This window comes from Haliotis rufescens, unplaced genomic scaffold, assembly GCF_023055435.1.
Source record: "Haliotis rufescens isolate VD_foot unplaced genomic scaffold, xgHalRufe1.0.p SCAF_17, whole genome shotgun sequence".
Taxonomy (NCBI): Eukaryota; Metazoa; Mollusca; class Gastropoda; order Lepetellida; family Haliotidae; genus Haliotis; species Haliotis rufescens.
Window position 1 is genome coordinate 2813921 of NW_025963857.1, and position 22444 is coordinate 2836364.

Below are 22444 nucleotides of genomic sequence, written 5' to 3' on the forward strand. Positions count from 1 at the left end.
TGCATACTAGACTGGAATATCTAGGATGCACACACCGACAAGAACATTTTGGATGCATACTAGACGGAAATATCTAGGATGCACACACAGACAAAAACATTTTGGATGCATCCATTAACAGGAATATCTAGGATGCACACACAGACAAGAACATTTTGGATGAATATATATGGACGGCAATATGTAGGATGCACACACAGACAAGAACATTTTGGATGAATATATATGGAAGGCAATATGTAGGATGCACACGTACCAAAGCGTGTTAACATTGATACACTCATCCTGATCCAATTAAACACAGAACTAAACATGTTGCGGTTTTGTGTGTGTGCATTTTCACCCGTTCCATTCCTCCCGTTCAATAACAGAAATGAAAATTAAAAACGTCAACCCAGAATTATCAAACCTTAATAACCCCACCGAAACAGATTACATAAGGCATAAAAAGCAAATTATTTATAAAAAATATAAGAATGGATCACTGAAAGTCAGGTGTGTCACGTGATGTTGTAAAAGCCATTCTTTCCTGGTCTGTTTGTTCATGTAGAATCATGTCCATGTTGAGAAATAGATTATTTCGGAATATATTCTAAAGAACCTATTTTAGTCAACAACCATTGGGATTTCACTTTGAAAAAAGCGACAAAATCATGTCCACAATCATAAGACGTGCTAGAATCGCAGTCCGTTGTACAATTCCGACTAGATCAAGAGCATGAGGTTATGAGTTCGCTACTGGTAGGGCAGGACCAGTTCATAGGGAAGCCAGGTACTGCTTCCAGTCTACTCTAAGCTTGGCTGATCCTATGTAGATATGGGAATAGCATCATGAAGCTCAGTACCCCTTAACCTTCCTGATGTCTGGTTATGTTAATATTAATGCTTATTTGTTAAGCGTCGTATGTTATATTTTGGAACAGGTGTTTGAATAACAATTTTGGTTTCTTTTAATTCCATCAACTGGAGTGTGTGGGTGTGTGTCAGCGAGTATGGCTTTAGCAATATTCCAGCAATATCACGGTGGGGGACACCAGAAATGGGCTTTCCACATTGTACCCATGTGGGGCGTGACGAACGAACGCTTTAACCACCAGGCTCTCTCTCTCTCTCTCTCTCTCTCTCTCTCTCTCTCTCTCTCTCTCTCTTTTACACACACACACATGGCCCGTGAAGACCCGGAGTAGACTAGGTCGAATATGCTTTTCGTAAGAGGCGACTAATGGGATCGGGTGGTCAGGCTCGCTGACTTGGTTGATGCATGTCATCGAACCCAATTGGATCGATGCTCATGATATCGATGACGGGATTGTCTGGTCCAGACTCGATTATTTACAGACCGCTGTCACATAGCTGGAATATTGCTGAGTGTGGCGTTAAACAACAAACAAACAGACAGACAGACGCACGCATGCACACGCACACACACACATCAGTCAGAACTCAGCACTGAGTCTATTTTATAGAGCCAATGGACACATTTACAACAAAAGAAAAATAATAACAGTAATTGATGGTAATTGATGGTAATGAAGACATTTAAAGAATTAATTACAAAAGTATTTCAAATTATAAAAAAAAACTGTCGATGAGTAGTATACAACTAAAATGAAAAAAAAATAAAGAAGTTAATCATGTTATTTGTATGCATTAAACCAAGTAAATGACAATAGGCATATACACGCATGACTTGTATCAATTTCTGCTGTGATACACGACTCACAAAGCATACATTCTAATCTGCATGGATATTTAAAGCAGGACACTCGTACACTCGGTTTTCAACAGCTGCTTCCACGCAACAATCGTCAAGGGCAGGTAATTCTGATTGATGACTGAGTGCAAAACATGTGACAACAAGAACGAGGTGTCATGTCAACAAGATCAGAGAAGTGTCGACACTGGGCACTGTAGCAAGAAATCACGTATACTTATATCAAATCCTTGACTAGTGAGTAAGTGGGAATAGTTGAGGCTGCAGCATGTCTTTGTAGCATTTCGGTGGCCTACGTGATCACCGATAGTCAGAATGTCAATACCGTGAACACGGAAGTAGATATCTAGCTGTTTCTCTGTTGTCATGGTCAGTGGTATATTTGCTATTTCCGGCTTAGATTACGAGAAAACACACACGGTAATCTTAATCTCTGCATATAAAACAATGCCTTGGAGAGCAGGAAATACAATTTAAATGGTAGATCATCATGTCTAGTGATATTTTATTTCAAATGTAAGATTTTTATTGACCAAGTTTGTTATACCTGTTCGTTCACCTGAATTCGCTGAAGGGATACGATGTGTTTTTTTGAAAGCGCATAACACTTGATAAGTTTTTTTTACATTTTGAATCATAAACAACTACTATTCTAATATTTTTTTTAAACTCTGAAACGTAGATCGAGTTAGGTAGGCAGAGCTACCCACTCCACCTCGGTAAACCCGATCGTCTATTACTCTCATAAAATATTTGGACGCCCAAAGGTAGCGTTGTAGCGAGGGATCCCCGTGTATATATACAACATCATGGACGCTTTTATCAAAATAATGTTACCTCAGTCTGAATGAATGGATGGAATGGTCGGATGGATGGATGAATGGATGAATGTATCCAGTAGTCACTGGGTCCATATCAGATAATGACAGTGAACTTGTGGTACTATGTAGACATGGGTAAATAATATTAGGAGTATACCCAGGCCCTTGATATGTGGTCTCTGGAGTTAGTGATCCACTCCCCTTAAAACTAGCCAGCTTTGAATGGTAATTAGCAAGGCCGTAGTTAACTTTTTTTGACAGGGGGTGGGGGGGCAAATAAGATTATTCATTTCTTATTCAAGTTAACTTTCACAAGGAAAAATGTTTTCTATAAAAAATCCAGGGGGGCAACTGCTGCCCCCCGGCCGCCTACGGCACTGATTAGTATTCAAGTGACAATGATAATTAATATACTATGGGAGTAGTACTTAACAAATTCTTCATATGAACATTAATTTTAAATTTTACTTTTTATATTTAGAAACAAATTGTACATGTTTGTTCTGTATGTAGATCGATGTAGATTGAGAGATCTATGTTGACAAGTAGCTTGGCTACTTTGGACCAATCAATGATTTATTATAGTCACAACTAATATTCTCTGTTTTACTTTGTTTGTTCAAGAAAATACCAACGTTTCCAGCAGGTATTGATAGGTGGAAATTAAAAGAATATATTCATAACGTGCTGTAAGTATTTATACAGATTAAAGCTAGTATTAGTTATACAACCATAAATTTTGAAAATTTGAACGAAATCAGTCAGAGGTTTTCACTGCTAATATTGCAGAAAATTAGGGCTGGGATGGGTAACTTGCACTTGGGTACTGGGGTCGAGTAATAGGGGACTTGTACCCAGGTAGGGTCAAGAAATAGGGGGCGGGTACCCAGATAGGGTCAAGTAATAGGGGGCGGGTACCCGTCTAGGGTCGAGTAATAGGGGGCGGGTACCCGGGCAGGGTCGAGTAATAGGTGGGGATGGGTACCTGGGTAGACTCGGGTAGTAGGGGTAGGTACCCGGATAGGGTTGAGTAATAGGGGGGCGGGTACCTGGGTAGGGTCGTGTAATAGGGTGTGTGGGTGGGTGGGGGGGGTGGTACCCGGGGGTGGGTGGGGGGTGGGGGTGGTACCCGGGTAGCGTCGAGTAATAGGGGGTCAGGTACCCAGGTAGGGTCAAATAATAGGGGGAGGGTACATGAGTAGGTTCGGGTAATAGGGGGGTGGGTACCTGGGTAGGGTTGAGTAATAGGGGGGCGAGTACCCGAGTAGGGAAGGGTAATAGGGGGTGGGTACCTGGGTAGGGTCGAGTAATAGGGGGTTGGGTACCCCAGTAGGGAAGGGTAATAGGGGGTGGGTACCTGGGTAGGGTCGAGTAATAGGGGGTTGGGTACCCAGGTAGGGAAGGGTAATAGAGGGTGGGTACCGAGGTAAGGTCGGGTAATAGGGGGTTGGGTACCCCAGTAGGGAAGGGTAATAGGGGGTGGGTACCCTGGTAGGGTCGAGTAATAGGGGGTTGGGTACCCAGGTAGGGAAGGGTAATAGAGGGGGTGGGTACCTGGGTAGGGTCGGGTAATAGGGGGTTGGGTACCCCAGTAGGGAAGGGTAATAGGGGGTGGGTACCCGGGTAGGGTCGAGTAATAGGGGGTTGGGTACCCAGGTAGGGAAGGGTAATAGAGGGTGGGTACCTGGGTAGGGTCGAGTAATAGGGGGTTGGGTACCCAGGTAGGGAAGGGTAATAGAGGGTGGGTACCGAGGTAAGGTCGGGTAATAGGGGGTTGGGTACCCCAGTAGGGAAGGGTAATAGGGGGTGGGTACCCTGGTAGGGTCGAGTAATAGGGGGTTGGGTACCCAGGTAGGGAAGGGTAATAGAGGGGGTGGGTACCTGGGTAGGGTCGGGTAATAGGGGGTTGGGTACCCCAGTAGGGAAGGGTAATAGGGGGTGGGTACCCGGGTAGGGTCGAGTAATAGGGGGTTGGGTACCCAGGTAGGGAAGGGTAATAGAGGGTGGGTACCTGGGTAGGTGCGGGTACCCCAGTGGGTTTGAGTAATAGGGGGACAGGTACCCGGGTAGGGACGAGGAGGGGGCTTGTACCTGGATATGATCGAGTAATAGGGGGCAGGTACCTGGATAGGGTCGGGTAATAGGGTTGGGTACCCTGGAAGGGTCTTGTATTAGAGGGGGGGCAGGTAATGACCATATGTACAACTGTAGGCTACAAAATGCAGAGTTGCGGTACTGCAGTAATCTCAGCATGTGTGGCAGTATATTTTGTCAGGAAACACAACAGAAATCACCAAAGAGAGGTATTTCAAGTTTGGGACAACACAGAGCTTGGAATTTGCACTTTTCTGCATCCAACTAGGTGTGACGTCATATCTTTGTGTCACAACAAGCAATGTGACGACATAATAGTTATGTGTTAGTAGAATGAAAACTTGCAAGGCTTGTGTTTGTTTTGTCATGGTACGATGGAGATAAACATGCTGCACATATGGTTCCAAATTCAATTCAGGTAGCCTGGCTCAATGTTCAGATTTTTCCTATTTGTAACATAGTTTGATACTGTAATGTGTAAGTAGAGGGTAATTACCAAACAAATAGTGATTATTTTAATTTGGTAGTTTGTTTTAATACTGCCATAAGCAATATTCCAGCTGTATCAATGTTTCTAGATAATCGAGCCTGGATTACGTAAACCAGTACTGTCGAGGTACGATGTCACATAATCAACCGAGTCACAGAGCCTGGCCACCTGATACACTTAGTCCTACTAGGGGCATAGGTTCCTTTAGACTGGAAGTTTGAAGTTTACATGATATACAGCTTTTCCACATGATCGTGAAATTGAAGTTCCTGAGTGCAAGCTCCGACGTTCTTACAGTTTGGCTTTCACTCCATGAAGGTTCATACTCCAATGAACTCACACAAAGTGAAAGTCAATTCTTAAATAAAGTACACAAATCTCAGATATATAGAGGATACGCCACTTGTGTAAATATCTCCTTTCCACCCATCACCCGATGAGAGAAACATGATATTTCACGAGACTCATGGAATATCCTATCTATTATATACTTTTTGTGTTGTTGTCTACCGGAAAAGGAAATTATTTCATTACAAATGTAAAACCTTGCAATGTAAATTATCCCTGCCTAACACACAGGGACAGGTCACCACCCCTTGTATTTGTGAATGAAAAAAAGTAGTTTCATGTTTGCCAAATCCTAAAACAATATAAACAAAAGTAACACAAAATATTTAGGGTCACCAGAATTCTGCATCACACATAAAGATATGATTTTATGCAAAATCAACTGTAACGGAAAATATTCTTGAAAACTTTGAGACAGTTGTTGGAAGCGAAAGAATACATGCTGGTTAAGTCACAAAAATTGGCGCTTTGTGAAACGAACTGTCATGATTGCGGGTTAAGTGAGAATTTTACAGTTTATAATTGCATATTTTCAAGAGAATAACAAATGGCATGAAGCGATATTAACTCCATACATGACCATCTGTCATTACTTGGCCTTGTCAATTTGGGACTAACATAAAAAGGAAGTTAACAGTTTCTGAACGGACCAGACACTTACAATAAAGGGAGACAATTTGAGGGGAGGTCACTCTTGTATGACAATAGTTCGGTCAAAGTGTCATGTTCACAGCTATGAAAATATCACTTTTCTCAACTTCAGAAAACTCAGTCTTTCACACTTAAGTGTATAATAAAAAAAAAATTCCTCATCCCCCATGTATGCATAAAAACCTCTTTTATCAATTTTGTAACCATATTTTGAATAATTTATTTTGGGTTGCACCAGTGTTATACCAAATATAACATTTGTTACATGTTGCGTTTTGTTTGTTTTCTTGTTTAAGATTATTTGAGGCATGTAATTGTTACTGAATTAAAACAGAGACTTCTCCAGTCAAAGGTTTCTGGACTGCCTCCGTGGTCAAGTGGTAGAGTATCCGCTTAGAGAGCAGAAGGTCTGGGTTCGATCCCCTGCCATGTCATACCAAAATACGTTAAAAGATGGTACTTGTTGTTACCCTGTCTGGCGCTCGGCATTAAGGGGCTAAAACAAAGACTGGTTGGCTCGGAGTCAGTATACTGTGTCTGAGTAGGGTATTCATGTTAAACTGCGGTATCTCAGTGGGCAGGCACTATAAATCGGCATCAGCCTGGACTAGTACAAGCAGCCACACACACAAATGCATATGCACGTCGCTATATAAGTGCAATAATCTTGGATGTGACATTAAACCCCATTTCACCTCTTTTGACTCACCTGATAGATTACTCAGGATTGTTGACTTGGTTGATGCATGTCATTGTATCCTAATTGCGTTGATTGATGCTCATGATGTCAATCTGTGGATTGCCAGGTCCAGGCTCAATTACTGTATTCGACGTAATAAGCCCAGGGCGCTCTCAAAATAAGAAATAGGGGGCTCTTATTAGGATATTATTTTGGTTGAAAAAACAGAGTTGAAAGATAGGTTTTCGTGGTTTATGCTGACAGACTGAAATGTTCATATGCGACAGATATATTTTTCCAAAATTTAATTCCCCGTAATAAAGTGTGCATGTAACACACGAGTGTGTATTATACGTGAATATATAAGTCTTGTGTACATTGATCAATCAGAAGGGGTGCTAATTGGGATTGTTCACTAGCCAATAAATTAGCAAATATTGCTGTGGGCGCTTATTAAAGCGGGGTGCTTATTATGTCGAATACGGTATTTACAGACTGCTGTCATATAGGTGGAATACTGCTGAGTGCAGCGTTAAACAGCAAACAAACAAACAAATCACACACACTGGATGAAACTGCTGCATTAAGTTGCGATGATTTTTATCTCACTCACAATCCTCAGTGAGTTTACAGCCTCTTTTTCAAACTAAAACACAAAAGGTTCTTTTTCAGGAATAAAACAGCACATTTCAAACCAGTTGTTGCGATGTTGTACAAGAACACCTTCCCGGGATGGGGACCAGCCCAGTTGGTATGTGAAGAATGTTTTCTGCTAGCCGAAGTCCTCGTCCACCCATGTTTGTGGAGCCTGTCAAGTCTCCTGTCCTTGTACAAGCCGACCACAAAGGAACAAGCACACCCAGGACGTGTGCTGTTCAACAAAACAATATGGACAGTGCCCTTCCTGGTGTCACACATTTGTACGTCCCCAATTGCCTTGGTCGGCGGACTTCTACGTCTGCCACTGCTTGGTATCAGAAGAAAATATACATACGTCCATAAGCCCAGCGCTGCTCAGCCTGCACCAATCCAGGAAAGCTACACCATCGCTTCAATTAATGTGTGTCTTTTCCAAGAATTTCCCAGTCGTATCAGCAATCTAGACGACCCTTATCGACGGGCAAAGCAAATTGGTGAGCGAATTATCATTGACCAAGATTTCTCCAAAGATTTCCTCCAAAGAAACGGTCCACAGAGTCCGGAATCAAGGTACAGCCTGAGATCCAGAAATCCAGAACGAGTGCCAGAAAGAGACGTAGAAGTCAGCATTGAGGCCCATTTCCCCCAGCTAGACTTCATCTGTTTCCAGGAAGTGTGGCAACGTTGTTACTCACGTCTGTTGATAGCGGAGCTGCAGAAGGTGTTCCCATACGTCATCCATGACGCCGGTCACTGGAGCCTCGGCTGCAACTACTTCATGTTCAACAGTGGTCTTCTGTTTGCAAGTCGTTATGAAATATTAGACGTAGACTTTAAACCCTTCTTGAACAGTTGCAAGTTTGAAGTGATAAATTCCAAAGGGCTGTTGATGGTGAAGGTAATCATTAGAATTAGAAGCCTTTCTTCATTAAGCAAGTTGTGTCAGCCTAATGTAGGAGGAAAGCCTGAAGTGATGCAGGTGGTGGATGTGTACCAGTTTGGTGAAATCCACGATCATGGGTATGGTGCTGACAAACCTAGACAAACAAAATCAGGGTGAATCTGGGATTCAAACCCATGATCAGAAGTTCTCGCATGCTTGAAGGCCAAGGGGAGACACAGTTGGTCAAATCCTACTAGTCCGCACCTCATTTCAGACTAGGGTTATGTAACATAACAAGACTTTGGAAGAACAAAATTAGTCCCTTCAGATTTGTAATGCTGTGCCTTAGACAGCGGGACCATGCCATACCCATGAATCACTTGAATATGTTAAATGACTTAAAACATGTCTGTGACATTGTTTATTCATGCACAATCTAATTAAAATCAGACCTTACTTCTGGCTACTGCTAAACAAAGATCTGAGGACATCCCATCAGAACGACCTTTCATCTCGACCAATCAGAGCGTCGCTTACCAGATCATGAATGTGACAGACGGAATGTGATTTCTGATGATGCAGCCTTTGAAAACGTTAAAACGGGGTATTCCGAATGATAGTTACAGGCTCAACGATTCTATACAATCTAGACCATATTTTAGCCATTCTAGAACGTTCTTTTGTTCAGGTTTCAAAATTTTGAGCGAGAATTTGTCAAAATATGTTTCGAAGCCAATTTGAAATTAGTGCCGTAAAGCACGAGAAAACTGCCTTCTGATTGGCTAATGTCGACTTCTTGTCAGTAATTCCATTGGTCGGTCAGTGTTTGCGAAAGGTCCTCAGATCTTTGTTTAGCGGCAGCGAGAACTAAGATCTGATTTTAATGAGATTGATTCATGCATAATGTGTTAGTCATGCTTTGTGTGGGGCGACGAGGCATTCGCTCGTCATGCCAAAGACCTGGGTTCGATTCCCCACATGGGTACAATGTGTGAAGCCCATTTCTGTTGGCCCACGCCGTGATATTGCTGGAATATTGCTGAAAGCGGCGTAAGACCATATACACTCATGCTTTGAGTTGCCTAGTTGAGATGAGTCGAGTCATGTTATGGTGTCTGTATGTAGAAAACTGTCTGCAGGTGCTGCTCGGCAAGACCGGTGCAGACAAGCGGGATGTAGGCTACATTTTCTGCACACACCTTCAAGCAAACCAAGGTGAGTGTCTGGAGTGTATATTCTTTCACATAGAATTTTCATAGTCATCATACTCAATCTCATTAAAATCAGATCTTAGTTCTCGCTACCGCTAAACAAAGATCTGAAGACATCCCATTAGGGGTCACGTCAGAATGACCTTTCATCCGACCAATCAGTGCGTCGCTAACCAGATTATGAAAGTGACAGTCGGAATGTGATTTCTAATCATGCAATCAAGAAAAATATGAATATGGGGTATTCCGAACAATAGTTACGGGCTTAAGGACTGAATCCTTACAATCTAGACCATCTATTAGCCATTCCAGAATGTTTTTTAGTGCAGGTTTCAAATTTGTAATCGAGAATTTGTCCAAATATATTTCGAATCGTAGTCGCCAATTTGAAATTTGTGCCGTAAAGCACGAGAAAGCTGCCTTCTGGTTGGTCATTCCATTGGTCGGTCAAAGTTCGCGCAAGGTCAATCTGACGTGACCCATAATGGGATGTCCTCAGATCATACCAGTCTCATTAACTTTGTGCTCATACTTCTCCAATAGACTCCAGGTCCTTCAACATGTATGGTGAGGTGAAATGGGGTTTAATGTCGTGTTCATGATTGCACTTACATAGCAATGTGCATGCATGTGTGTATGTGAGTGAGTGAGCATGGTTTTATGCCGCTTTTAGCAATATACCAGCAATATCACGGTGGGGGACACCAGAAATGGGCTTCATGTATTGTAGCATGTTTGTATGTGTTTGTGGCTGATATGAATTAACCGCATGTGGAGAACAGATAATAAATAGTCCCTAGATTACATTGAAAGAATAGTGGCTAGTTTCCAGGGGCCAGATCTCCAACAGATGCTTGTCATCAGTATGTCCAGATTTGTGGCAGCCTCTTATCCTGGACTGTTCCTCTGCTGTGCGCCTCATTCCATTTGTCTAGCTGACTGTCGGGTGGTGGGGCAGAAGCATTCACTAGTCACGCTGAAGACCCCGGTTGATTCCCCACATGGGTTCAATGGGTTCTTGTGTCCCTCACCATGATATTGCTGAAAATATTGCTAAAAGGGGCGTAAAACCACACTCACTCACTCAAACTCTTCTGAATCTCCTTTAATGTCAGAGGGGCGGTGGGACAGCCTAGTGGTTAAAGCATTTCCCACATGGGTACAATGTGTGAAGCCCATTTCTGGTGTACCTCGCTGTGATATTGCTGGAATATTGCAAAAAGCAGTGTTAAACCATACTTTCCCACTCCTTTAGCATCAAACATCCCTCACACAAAGGCAGAGCCAAGGATAGGGATTTTATTTCATTTCATTTTTAGGATTAGAGGGTATTTACAAGTCGAGTGACAGATGTATGAGGGGTTGTCTCCCTTGTTAAAGAAAACATTCTCAGAGACTGCAACATGAGTTGCCGAACACAACTGTCCAAGTCTAGTCACAAACAGAACTTTCTTTACAGTAGTGTATTGTTGACATAAGAGATGTGCTTGTGATTTGACTTGATTTTGTGGAAGAACGTCATTGAAATCCTTTAGGGAGCCAATTTGTCGAGTATTACGTTTCTGATTTCAAATATTGTGTTCAGGAGATGAAAAGGTGACGGACAAGCAGCTGGATGATATCTTACGATGGACAGAAGCGTTCCGGCAGGAAACAACGTCTGAACATGACAATGTCAAGTTGGACTGTATCAGTGGTGACTTCAACTTTGACAACATGTCACCATGTAGGTTCTTCATTGATTCTCCCGATGCAACAGTGTCACTAGTGTTGTACAACACTGTCCTATAATGATATATGTGGTAGAAACTTGTAGTCATTATGTAGTTGGTATCATGTTAGTGTTGTACAACACTGTCCTATAATGATGTATGTGGTAGAAACTTGTAGTCATTATGTAGTTGGTATCATGTTAGTGTTGTTATACAACACTGTCCTATAATGATATATGTGGTAGAAACTTGTAGTCATTATGTAGTTGGTATCATGTTAGTATTGTTATACAACACTGTCCTATAATGATATATGTGGTAGAAACTTGTAGTTAGTCATTATGTAGTTGGTATCATGTTAGTATTGTTATACAACACCGTAGTTGTATTCATTGTACGCCCTGATAAACATATTTGTTGTACAACCCTGTCATATATATATATATACATTATAACATTGTTGTAATTTTCATTGTTCAACCTTGTAGTATTATTCTCAATGGCTTGATTCTGTAGTATTCATGTGAGAGGAGTGAGTGTTGTTTAACCCTGCAGTCAGTATTATTCCAGCTGTAATACACTGGCCTGTAAATCATTGAAAACATAGTGATTGTTATACCCCTCATCAAGGTCAACTGTAAATTCCAGGACTACCCCCCCCCCCCCCCCCCCCAAAAAAAAAAAAGAAATTGCCAGAATATGAAAAAGCAACAAAAAACATTTCCATAATCGTAAGAAATCTCAACTGAAAGCTGACTCCATTGTCCTAAGCATGCATGTGTTTATGAGTCATTATCAAATAGTGATGTGTAACAAAGTATAGAGATATGTGGCCCTTCACCAAATATCACATAGTGCCATGTTTCTGTAGGGTGGTTAGAGTGACCTGCCCTTGATTCGTTGAACAGAACAAGTATGTTTTGGTCCTTGTGCCAACTTTTCCATGTGGCTTCCTTGAATGTTACCCAGGTGACCATGAGCTGTCCAGCCATCCGCTGTTTGACCAGTACGAGGACCCCTGCAGAGAAAGGCAGGGTCTGGACATGCCCTGGACTGTTGGTAGGTGCAACGGGTCAATAAGAGGTATTAATAGTTGACTGTGGATTTATATCTGCTTGTATCCTTCTGAAATGTGTTATCAATCCCTATGTGGTATGTATAAACTCATGTATGTAAGCTGTATGTAGTGCGGGTCGTGGACAATGGTCCCCAGCCTCTTATGGATGGTCATGCCCTGTGACCTTTCACATTGCATGCTGTCATCATACCTCAATAGTTGCTCTTAATATTCACCATGAAATGGCATGGGTGCATCATTGTTTACTGCAGCATTAAACGACCTTACTCTAACTCTTCTCTGGTCATCCTGAAGGTCCCTAGTTCCCTCAGAAGAACAAGTATAGTTACAACATATTTTAAAAACTCTGTTTGATTCCTGGGCAGAATAGGCAGTCATAAGTGAGGATTGGATGGTTGCAATGTTTTCTGTGGTTGTCAGGAGAGCTGACTAGGAAGAATTGGATGGTTACAATATGTCCAGTGGTTGTCAGGAGAGCTGATTAGTGTGGATTGGATGGTTACAATGTGTTCTGTGGTTGTCAGGAGAGCTGACTAGTGAGGATTGGATGGTTACAATATGTCCAGTGGTTGTCAGGAGAGCTGATTAGTGTGGATTGGATGGTTACAATGTGTTCTGTGGTTGTCAGGAGAGCTGACTAGTGAGGATTGGATGGTAACAATGTGTTCTGTGGTTGTCAGGAGAGCTGACTAGTGAGGATTGGATGGTTACAATGTGTGTTGTGGTTGTCAGGAGAGCTGACTAGTGAGGATTGGATTGTTACAATGTGTCCAGTGGTTGTCAGGAGAGCTGACTAGTGAGGATTGGATGGTTACAATGTGTGTTGTGGTTGTCAGGAGAGCTGACTAGTGTGGATTGGATGGTTACAATGTGTGTTGTGGTTGTCAGGATAGCTGACTTGTGAGGATTGGATGGTTACAATGTGTTCTGCGGTTGTCAGGAGAGCTGACTAGTGAGGATTGGATGGTTACAATGTGTGTTGTGGTTGTCAGGATAGCTGACTTGTGAGGATTGGATGGTTACAATGTGTTCTGTGGTTGTCAGGAGAGCTGACTAGTGAGGATTGGATGGTTACAATGTGTGTTGTGGTTGTCAGGAGAGCTGATTTTTGAGAATTGGATGGTTACAATGTGTTCTGTGGTTGTCAGGAGAGCTGACTAGTGAGGATTGGATGGTTACAATGTGTGTTGTGGTTGTCAGGAGAGCTGACTAGTGTGGATTGGATGGTTACAATGTGTTCTGTGGTTGTCAGGAGAGCTGACTAGTGAGGATTGGATGGTTACAATGTGTCCAATGGTTGTCAGAAGAGCTGTCTTGTGAGGATTGGGTGGTAACGATGTGTCCTTTGGGATTCAGTTACTGTGGCGAGAATGTTGTTCATGCTGTCAACCACTGGTTTGCCTGGCCCAAGTCGTTGATTGACATGTCACTGTCGTATAACCAGAACATTTCTGACAGCTGTGTAAAACATCATCTCATCTGTCAACATTGTTTGAGGTCACAGGCTGATTGAATTTGATGAATAACATGTTGAATGATATATGTCTGAACACCTAACAGATATAGGAGGACATGGTTGATACCCAATGATGACTCCATTCTTACTGGGCGGTGGGGTAACCTGGTGGTTAAAGTGTTGGCTAGTCATGCAGATGTTTGGGTTTCAATTCCCCACATTGGTACAATTTGTGAAGCCTATTTCTGGTATCCCCCGATATTAATATTGCTGGAATATGGCGAAAAGTTGTGTGAAAACATGCCCATTCACTCACGCGCTCCCTGTTTTTAGGAACATTGCTCCAGCACAACCGACTGTGGGACCAGGAAGTGTCAACTCCGGAGGGCCTGTGTTCAGTACTGAAGGATCCACTCCAGCGGCAACGCTACATGGTGGACGCGGACCTCCAGACCAGCACACCTGACTCCACTGACAATGCCGCATGTAAATTTGATCACCATGGCAACGTCATTCCATCACCTCTCGGAGGAAAGCGAAGAGTGGATTATATAATTCACCGTAAAAATGTTTCTGTAAGTTGGATCATGATGAAGTGTAGAACTTGCCTCCATTCATTTCATAGGCAGCTAAATAAGGCCTATCTTACTAAAAATATTTGTGATCCTGTCATCAATATATTTGTCAGTAATCTGACATCTGCCTGCCTATTTGACCATCCATCCATCATAATTGTTTGAATAAGTGTTTTTTATGTTGTTATGTCCAACATGTGTTCCTGCTTTTCGTGGTATCAGAACTTCTATTACCTGTTTTGGCATTGTCTTGTTTACCATGTGTACTCTCTCAACAACAAGGGGGTCATGGGTGGCCCAGTCGTCTAGGGCGCTGCAATTCGCTGTGCAGAGTTGTGTCCCTTGGGCATGCCAGAAACCTATGATTGTGTGTTTGAATCCCGCTTCACCCCAATTATGTTTCTAGGTTTGTCAGCACCATACCTGTGCTCGTGGGTTTCACCGAAGTGGTAAACGTCTGAGACCTGCATCACTTCAGGCTTTCCTCCCACATTAAGCTGACACACTGCATATAACTGGAATACTGTTAAAAGCGGCGTTAAACCCAACTCACTCACTCTCAACAATGACATTATATTCTATGTTTTGCTGTTATTCCATATTTATTTTCACCACTATCTTTTTCCAGAGAGCATCGAAGTTCAAATTTGTAAGCAGGTTGGCCACCTTGACTGACCATATACAAGTAGCTCTGACCTTGGAAACTTGACCTTGGAAACTTGACCTTGGAAACTTGTCCATTGACTGCCCTCACTTTGCTGGCATAGATATGTGTAGCGGTCCATGTCTGCAGTGTGATTGATTCTTGTTGATGTCACAATGGTGTTTAGTCTTTGTTGAATTTCTGATATTCCTCAGTCCAGTGAGATGACATCATTGCTGGGTTCTGCCACAGTGAAAGATTCCACCACACAAAGCACATACACACTGACACTAAATAATGGGTCAATAATGAGCCAAGAGGACTGGGATAGTAAGGGATGCAACTACGCACACCTAATTGAGTTGCTTCCGTCCATTGGGCCATGCTTGCCTCCCATCCAAGACTCTTTAAATATGCATGTCCACAATGGCCTTTAGAATAGTTAGGATAGGATCATTGCTGGGTTCAGATAATTTCAGCTTCATTAAGTGGAAATGAAAACATCCTATCCCAAAGACCACGGTTGGCATGCAGGTCATTCGAGGCTCAAACATAAAAATGGCACACAAAATGTCTGGTTCAAGGTACACAAGTGATACATTTTTGTTTGTTTATTTGTTGTTTAACGCTGCACTCGGCAATATTCAAGCTATATCATGGCGGTCTGTAAATAATTTAGTCTGGACCAGAATATCCAGTGATTGACATCTTGAACATCAACGCAATTTGGATCGATGACATGCATCAACCAAGTCGCAAGTCTGACCACCCGATCCCGTTAGTCGTTAGTCGCCTCTTAAGACAAGCATAGTCACCTTTTACGGTAAGCATGGGTTGCTGAAGACTTGTTCTACCCTGGATCTTCGCGGGTCCAGTTATACATGAATACACACGTCAATGGGCCAAAGGGTACATTCTAAACAGCCGTTACCATTCAAATAAAGCAAAGGTATCTGCTGGAAATACAAACGGAAACTGAATAAGTGGCTTCAAGGGAAAATTCAAAAACTCGTTTTCACTCGTTATTCCCGCCAGTGAAGAATCAGCCTCGGTTATCCAGTGAAACAGATTCCAACGGGCGTGACAGGAAAACCAGCAGTGAAATTGAATAAATGGGTCACTGAAAAGACTAAGCCTTGCACATATACTTGGGGAACATATACACAAGTTAAAACGAGGTACAATATGTCGATTTCAAAATTATTGCATTTCTTATTTTGAAGCCTCACGCTTCCAGAAACGTGACTTTTTGTAGATGAGACTATTGACATGAAGACATGCTGAGGTGGCCCGAGGAATGTTACAGCGAAGTCAGAAACGTGATTTTTGGCATTCATAAACGTTCCTTTTGACCAGACTCATCACATTGCCCATCCAGAAACATGACAATAACATGCCCCTTGTAACGTGTTGGTTTCGCGCATATGCAGTCATCGTTGTCGCCTTTTTTTTCCGTGCAAAAGATATATTTCACAATACATATTTACACTCTTGTATTTCTTAACATTGTCAACATTACAACTGAGATTTGTTGGTGCCCTAAAACATGTCGTTGTCATTGCATTTGATGACTGTGATCACGCTTTGTCATTGTCCGAGAGAGCAAAATGGCGCACATGTAAAATTTGCAAAAGTGCAGATTGTGATTTTCAATAACGGCGACGAATTCGCAATGAAAGTCCTTAGTTACCGTGGTGTATAAAAAGGAGATATGTTAAAATTAGTTTAGTGCCATTAACAAATTTAGGGCGGTTGCTAAATTTCTGATTTTGACTCCAGAAATGCGACTAAATCTGATTTTTTCCGAAATAATTACACCACAACTCTTAATTTTCAGATGCTTTCAGACGAATGTGTTCCTATTATCGGGTCTGACATAAATATATTTACATTCATCACAATTTCCCCTTTTGCAAAGTTATTTTGGTACGATCGGTAGTTATGTTTGTTTGATTTTTGGCGCAAACCCATATTTACGTCATATATTGCCATGTAGCAGACGTCATAACATGCATTTTGTCTGTGATTATCGTCCGAATATATCTTTTGAAACATTCTACAAATTGTCTTATTTTTTATGATGTTAGAATTATTTTTGTAAGATCTGTATTTTTTAACATTGTTTTCGCCATTTCTTCGTCAGTTGAGCTTCTAACACATATTGCGCTCGAGAAAACTACATATATTGACGATGTTTTATATGTGTTATCTTCTGTTGATTTTGTATTTATTAATCATGACTACATTTAATTTTTTATTTATTTCATGCCGTGTAAATATTAATTTTGAGCTATATGATCTGGGCCTAAACACATTCATAATAATGTTTGTTTGTTGTTTAACGCCGCACTCAGCAATATTCCAGCTTTATGACGGCGGTCTGTAAATAATCGAGCCTGGACCAGAAAATCCAGTGATTGATATCATGAACATCGATCCACGCAATTGGGATCGATAACATGCATCAACCAAGTTAGCGAGCCTGACCACCCGATCCCGTTAATCGCCTCTTACGACAAGCATAGTTGCCTTTTACGACAAGAATGCATAATAATGTAAATATGATGAAGGTACTACTTACTTTGTGTATTTACATAACATCGAAAACATCATACAAACATAAAAATCCGTTATATAAAATATTTGTATTATGAAATTATCATTTGCTTTGTAAATGCCAAAAAAGAAGAAGGATTATATCAGCAGTCGTCGGGGGAGAAGTTAGAGACAACTAGGTCGAAGGTGTCATTCATCAAAATAAATAGATGGTCTATTGTCCTTTTCTGTGATAAATACATCTACATATGTTAGAGTTTGTGATGTTTTGTTTTAATAGCAATAGTTGCATGCCTCGTTCCAGATTAGAGTTTACAGTTTGTTTTTCATTGATCAGATATCAATAGAAAACCCATCTTCCCGAGGCAAGAGAGTTAACTGACTATAAAAGCCCAGTTACTACAAACGTTATTACAGTTTACGATATACCAGTATGTATCTTGTACCATGCTTGTTGAAGCTAAACTGTTATACCTGAAATACCTAATTATTTGTATGCTGAAATATCAAACTATATTATTAATATTAATATTAAATAACAATTGTTAAATTACAATCGTCCTCTCTTCGTCGGAATTTAACAGTAGCCGCCCTTTGAAAAAACATATATCGCTCCGGCAAACCCTATTATCACTGCTAGCCCCAAACTGGCATTAACCAATAACATTTGATTACTTGTCGGACACATCGAAAAATCATGTAACAACGCTTTAATGTGTATTTTTAATTCATTGGAACTATTAGCATTATAAAATAGTCGCGAATTTACATGAAATAAAGACATTAATATGGCGTCATTTTATTCTGACTAATAGTAAAGCATTTACACCAGCATTTTTGCAAGTAAATCTAACCTGGGTTTATTTATTATATGATATGAAGATAATTTGGAGATATATTTTGTGAACATCGGGAATATGGTGATCTGTTACAAGTGTCTTCTATAAACGTCTGGATGAGTTTTATTTACACTTCCTGAGTTCCTGTGCAATTTACCGGATCGTAGTTTTCTGTGGCGTTCTTAGTAGATTTGGTATATTTGTTTATTTATAATAGTTATACAATTGTAGCATAAAATTAGATGTATTAACTTATTTTTAAAACAAATAGAATAAGTAATAAAATACTTTTGATATCGGATCGGCCTTTTCTTCACACGCCCTCGACAACCTACGCTCGTAAACAGCCCTCATATTTTCATTTCCTATCTTTTTTCTTTGAGTGAAACTTTTTGGAAGTATTACCGATGGCTTGGTAGCGGTAACATCAGTGTCATTCTATTCAGACCAAGAGTCATCCGAAACCAACCCCTGGTCGTAGAGTGGGAAATTTTCAAGTGTTATTTCTAGGTCCAAGACGAAATCGTCCCAGTCGTACATGGTTGTGACGAATTTAAATTGAAATAAATGTCGCGGAAGACACATGTTCAGCAAATAATTTGCAGCCAACTGACATGTGTTAATGAGAGATATGATAAAACATCATTATATGGTCTCTGATTTTACCAAAGACGTATTATAACAATAATATATATATTATGTCTTGCATCTAAAAATATACCCAAGATAGTTAAGTGTTCAATCATACTATATACTACCGCATATCCCGATGTGCTTTAAATTGCATCCGAAATTATATAATATATGGGGAAATATACGTGAATTATGACGCACCGAGTTGACAATTCTTTTAGATACGTCCCTATGCGGTTAGAGACCCGTGAAGATTCCAGGGTAGAATAGGTCTTCAGCAACCCATTCTTGCCGTAAAAGGTGACTATGCTTGTCGTAAAAGGCGACTAACGGGATCGGGTGGTCAGGCTCGCTGACTTGGTTGATGCATGTCATCGATCCCAATTGCGTGGATCGATGCTCATGATATTAATCACTGGATTGTCTGGTCCAGACTCGATTATTTACAGACCGCCGTCATATAGCTGTAATATTGCTGAGTGCGGCGTTAAACAACAAACCAACCAACCAACTATGCGGTTAGACGGAACCCGGTGGCAACCCGGGCACGAGTCGCTTTTCGGCTTGTCCCGGAATAAGACGAGTTGGTCACAAGCGTTAAGCAACCGCACACCTTTGCGCGGCCTTCCTTCAATCAATCAGCGTTCACAGAACGTTCAACCTTCGTGCAACTTACAGCGTTCACGCACCCTGCTACTTTCACGACAACCACAATTCGTTACGCAAGGTACTGTACCAACACGGCTACTGATACAGATTTAGTAGTTAATGTTACAGAACAAGTATTAATGGCCAATGCAACAACAAAGGTTTAACAACCTATGCCGACTTCACACAATACGAGGTTTATAAACCTCCGGTGACGTCATCCTATTGTTCTCCAGTCGGGTTAAATCTCATAAACAGGGACGTTGTAATATCCCTGGGATTTTATAGGATATTCAAGTCATATTTGCTATATAATGTGTTATAATATCCAAGGGATTTTATATAATGTCCTGGGTATTTTATTAATATAACTTCCGTTCAGATTGTAACATGTAATGAAATGTAAAATCAAATGACAAAAGTTTTCTTTAAATTCCCGAGGATCGAACTCGCAACCCTCATATCTGTAGCCTAGTGAGTGTACTACAAGGCTACAGAGGTGTTGATAGGCTGCACTGCTTTTAAGAATGTCCTTTTCAAGATCCGTACGCCAGCAACAGATATTTTACGCCCCTTTCCTAAGGTTCATGGAAAGTATGTTCGAAACATAAAAATGTTGATAAATGTTGTTTTAAGGTTCAAAATCGGTTTATAAGTAAGAGAAAACACTCTAAGTATAGGATAAAACACTTCCCCTCGGGTTGTTATGATATTTAAAACCTTTTCCCTCGAAAAATTTAATCCCTCGGGATGCGGGTTTTAAATATCATAACAACCCTCGGACGTGTTTTATCCTATACTTAGAGGATACATCTCAAGATATTTATCCCTCAATATGAGGATTATTAAGTAATTACGTGGATTACGAACATACTGCCGACATTATCGCCATCAAGGGATTTTTCTCCCATATACGGTCTCTGGTACCATACATCATTTAAATGACACGTAAAACCTACTTTGAAAATAGTTAGTGCGAGTTATAGGTGGCGTTATGCTATTCGAATGGGTTCGACAGTAGCAACACGGCTATTGTAGCATTAACAGAAACTCTACTTGAAATATCAAGTGTTTTACATGGAAATATACTACAGAATAATACTCCAAAATGTACTATGATCAATTATGGATATCAAGAAATTGCACATGAATTATAATAAATGTATTTTGAGTGAAAAGCATTTCATTGTAACATTACAGTACAATTGAAGCGCCCTGCAAATCACTAAACAAGACAATCAGAGTTGTCTCCCATACCCCTGGGACTGATTCCATTAAAATGACTATGGAAAGTTAACTTGATATACCTAATGATAGAGAGGGGAAACCTAACAACATGTGTACAACAACCAGGGAGGTAGTTCATATTTAGTACTATTGTCATACAAGAGTTACTTCCCCTTTAATTGTCTCCCTTTGTTGTAAGTGACAAGCCCGCAAGTGTTGACGTCCTTTTCACGTTAGTTCCACATTGACAAGACAAAATAATGACAGATGGTCGTTTATGCAGTTAATATCACTTTTTGCCATTTGTTATTCTCTCGAAATTGTTTCGTTGTAAACTGTTAATTTCTCATTGAACTCGTCAATCGAGAGTGTTCGTTTCGCAAAGCGCCATTTTCGTTACTTGACCAGCTTGATTCTTTCGCTTCCAACAGCGGTCTCCTAGTTTTCAAGAATATTTTTTTGTTTAAGTTGATTTTGTATATAATCATATCGAAATGTATGACAAAGAATTTTCGTGACCCTAAATATTTTGTTGATACTTTTGTTTACATTTTTAAGATTTTGCAAACACGAAACTACTTTTTTACTCGCAAATACAAGGGGTAGTGAACCGTGCCTGTGTATTAGGTAGGGAGAATTAACGTTTCAAGGTTTTACATTTGTAATGAAATAATTTAATTTTCCGGGTGTAAACTACACAAAAAGTATATAATAAAAAGGATATCAATATTTCTTCATCAAACTTGGCACATAGTTTGGTCTAGTGGTAAACTGGTATGTTTTGATGAACACACAATTTTAGCAACAAAAACGCATAGGATGAGATGACTAGAATGCGGAATGAAAGATTGCTCACCTGGAAACGCCCTCGAACAGTCATGGTGATGGACTCAAGGTGGCTCAATTGATTGTTCGATCACTCAGTGCTCATTTTGAAGATGTGAAGAATGAAAGGTTTGTCGGTGTGGTTCGTGTTTTTTTGTTTTCACAGAAACTCACATTAATGGTTACTGTGAAAGAGACTTCCAATAATATCCCACATTAAGCTGACACGCCGTGATATAACTGGAATACTGTTAAAAGCGGCGTTAAACCGAACTCACTCACTCACTTACTGATTTCATGCAGGAACTTCAGGATCTCTCCGAGCACCACTTCCTAGTAACAGAACGTTTCAACTGTGATCTGGGTGAAAAACTGAAATTTAAGATTTCCTTGATGTGCAGAAAATGACTCAACTCATTTACTCTCCAACTCACTGTCTGGGTGCTACACTGGACTTGTTGTTTACTGATCATGCCAGTGCTGTGGCATTCCAGTCATCAGTCTACTACTCAGATCATCAGATGATTGGTGAACATAGTTCACAGTGGCTAATGGCTGCACACAACTGGACATGTCATACTGGCGGGGGATATGAGTGTTTCATGCTTGTTTGTTATTACACCGCACAATCAGAACATTTCATTTAGGATCAGAAACGTGGCCTTCATTCAGAAACAGTACACTGCCCAGAGATGTGGTCAGCTAAGTACTTTTCAAAGCAA

At 40.8% G+C, this 22444-nt stretch overlaps 1 protein-coding gene across 3 annotated transcripts; it reads left to right on the top strand.

The window, feature by feature from the left end:
• The first annotated feature begins 1833 nt into the window (after window positions 1-1833).
• LOC124147254 (sphingomyelin phosphodiesterase 5-like) lies at window positions 1834-15715 on the top strand. 3 transcript variants are annotated; one of them, XM_046518026.2, is made up of 7 exons: window positions 1834-1955; window positions 7470-8334; window positions 9459-9534; window positions 11116-11256; window positions 12212-12301; window positions 14110-14351; window positions 14980-15715. In XM_046518026.2, the coding sequence occupies exons 2-7, from the start codon at window positions 7504-7506 to the stop codon at window positions 15058-15060; spliced, it is 1461 nt and encodes a 486-aa protein (XP_046373982.2). In that variant the 5' UTR covers window positions 1834-1955; window positions 7470-7503; the 3' UTR covers window positions 15061-15715. The 3 variants fall into 3 exon arrangements, with proteins under 3 accessions (XP_046373982.2, XP_046373908.2, XP_048253371.1); XM_046517952.2 differs by having other exon boundaries at window positions 1840-1951; XM_048397414.1 differs by lacking the exon at window positions 1834-1955 and adding an exon at window positions 2116-2134.
• Window positions 15716-22444: the final 6729 nt, after the last annotated feature.

What these genes read in the sequence shown, in the direction of transcription:
- LOC124147254 (XM_046518026.2), top strand. Translation starts at nt 7,504, where the DNA reads ATGTTGTACAAGAACACCTTCCCGGGATGGGGACCAGCCCAGTTGGTA. An exon ending in AAGGGCTGTTGATGGTGAAG is followed by an intron (nt 8,335 to 9,458) that starts GTAATCATTAGA and finishes AACTGTCTGCAG; the next exon opens with GTGCTGCTCGGCAAGACCGG. An exon ending in ACACCTTCAAGCAAACCAAG is followed by an intron (nt 9,535 to 11,115) that starts GTGAGTGTCTGG and finishes TATTGTGTTCAG; the next exon opens with GAGATGAAAAGGTGACGGAC.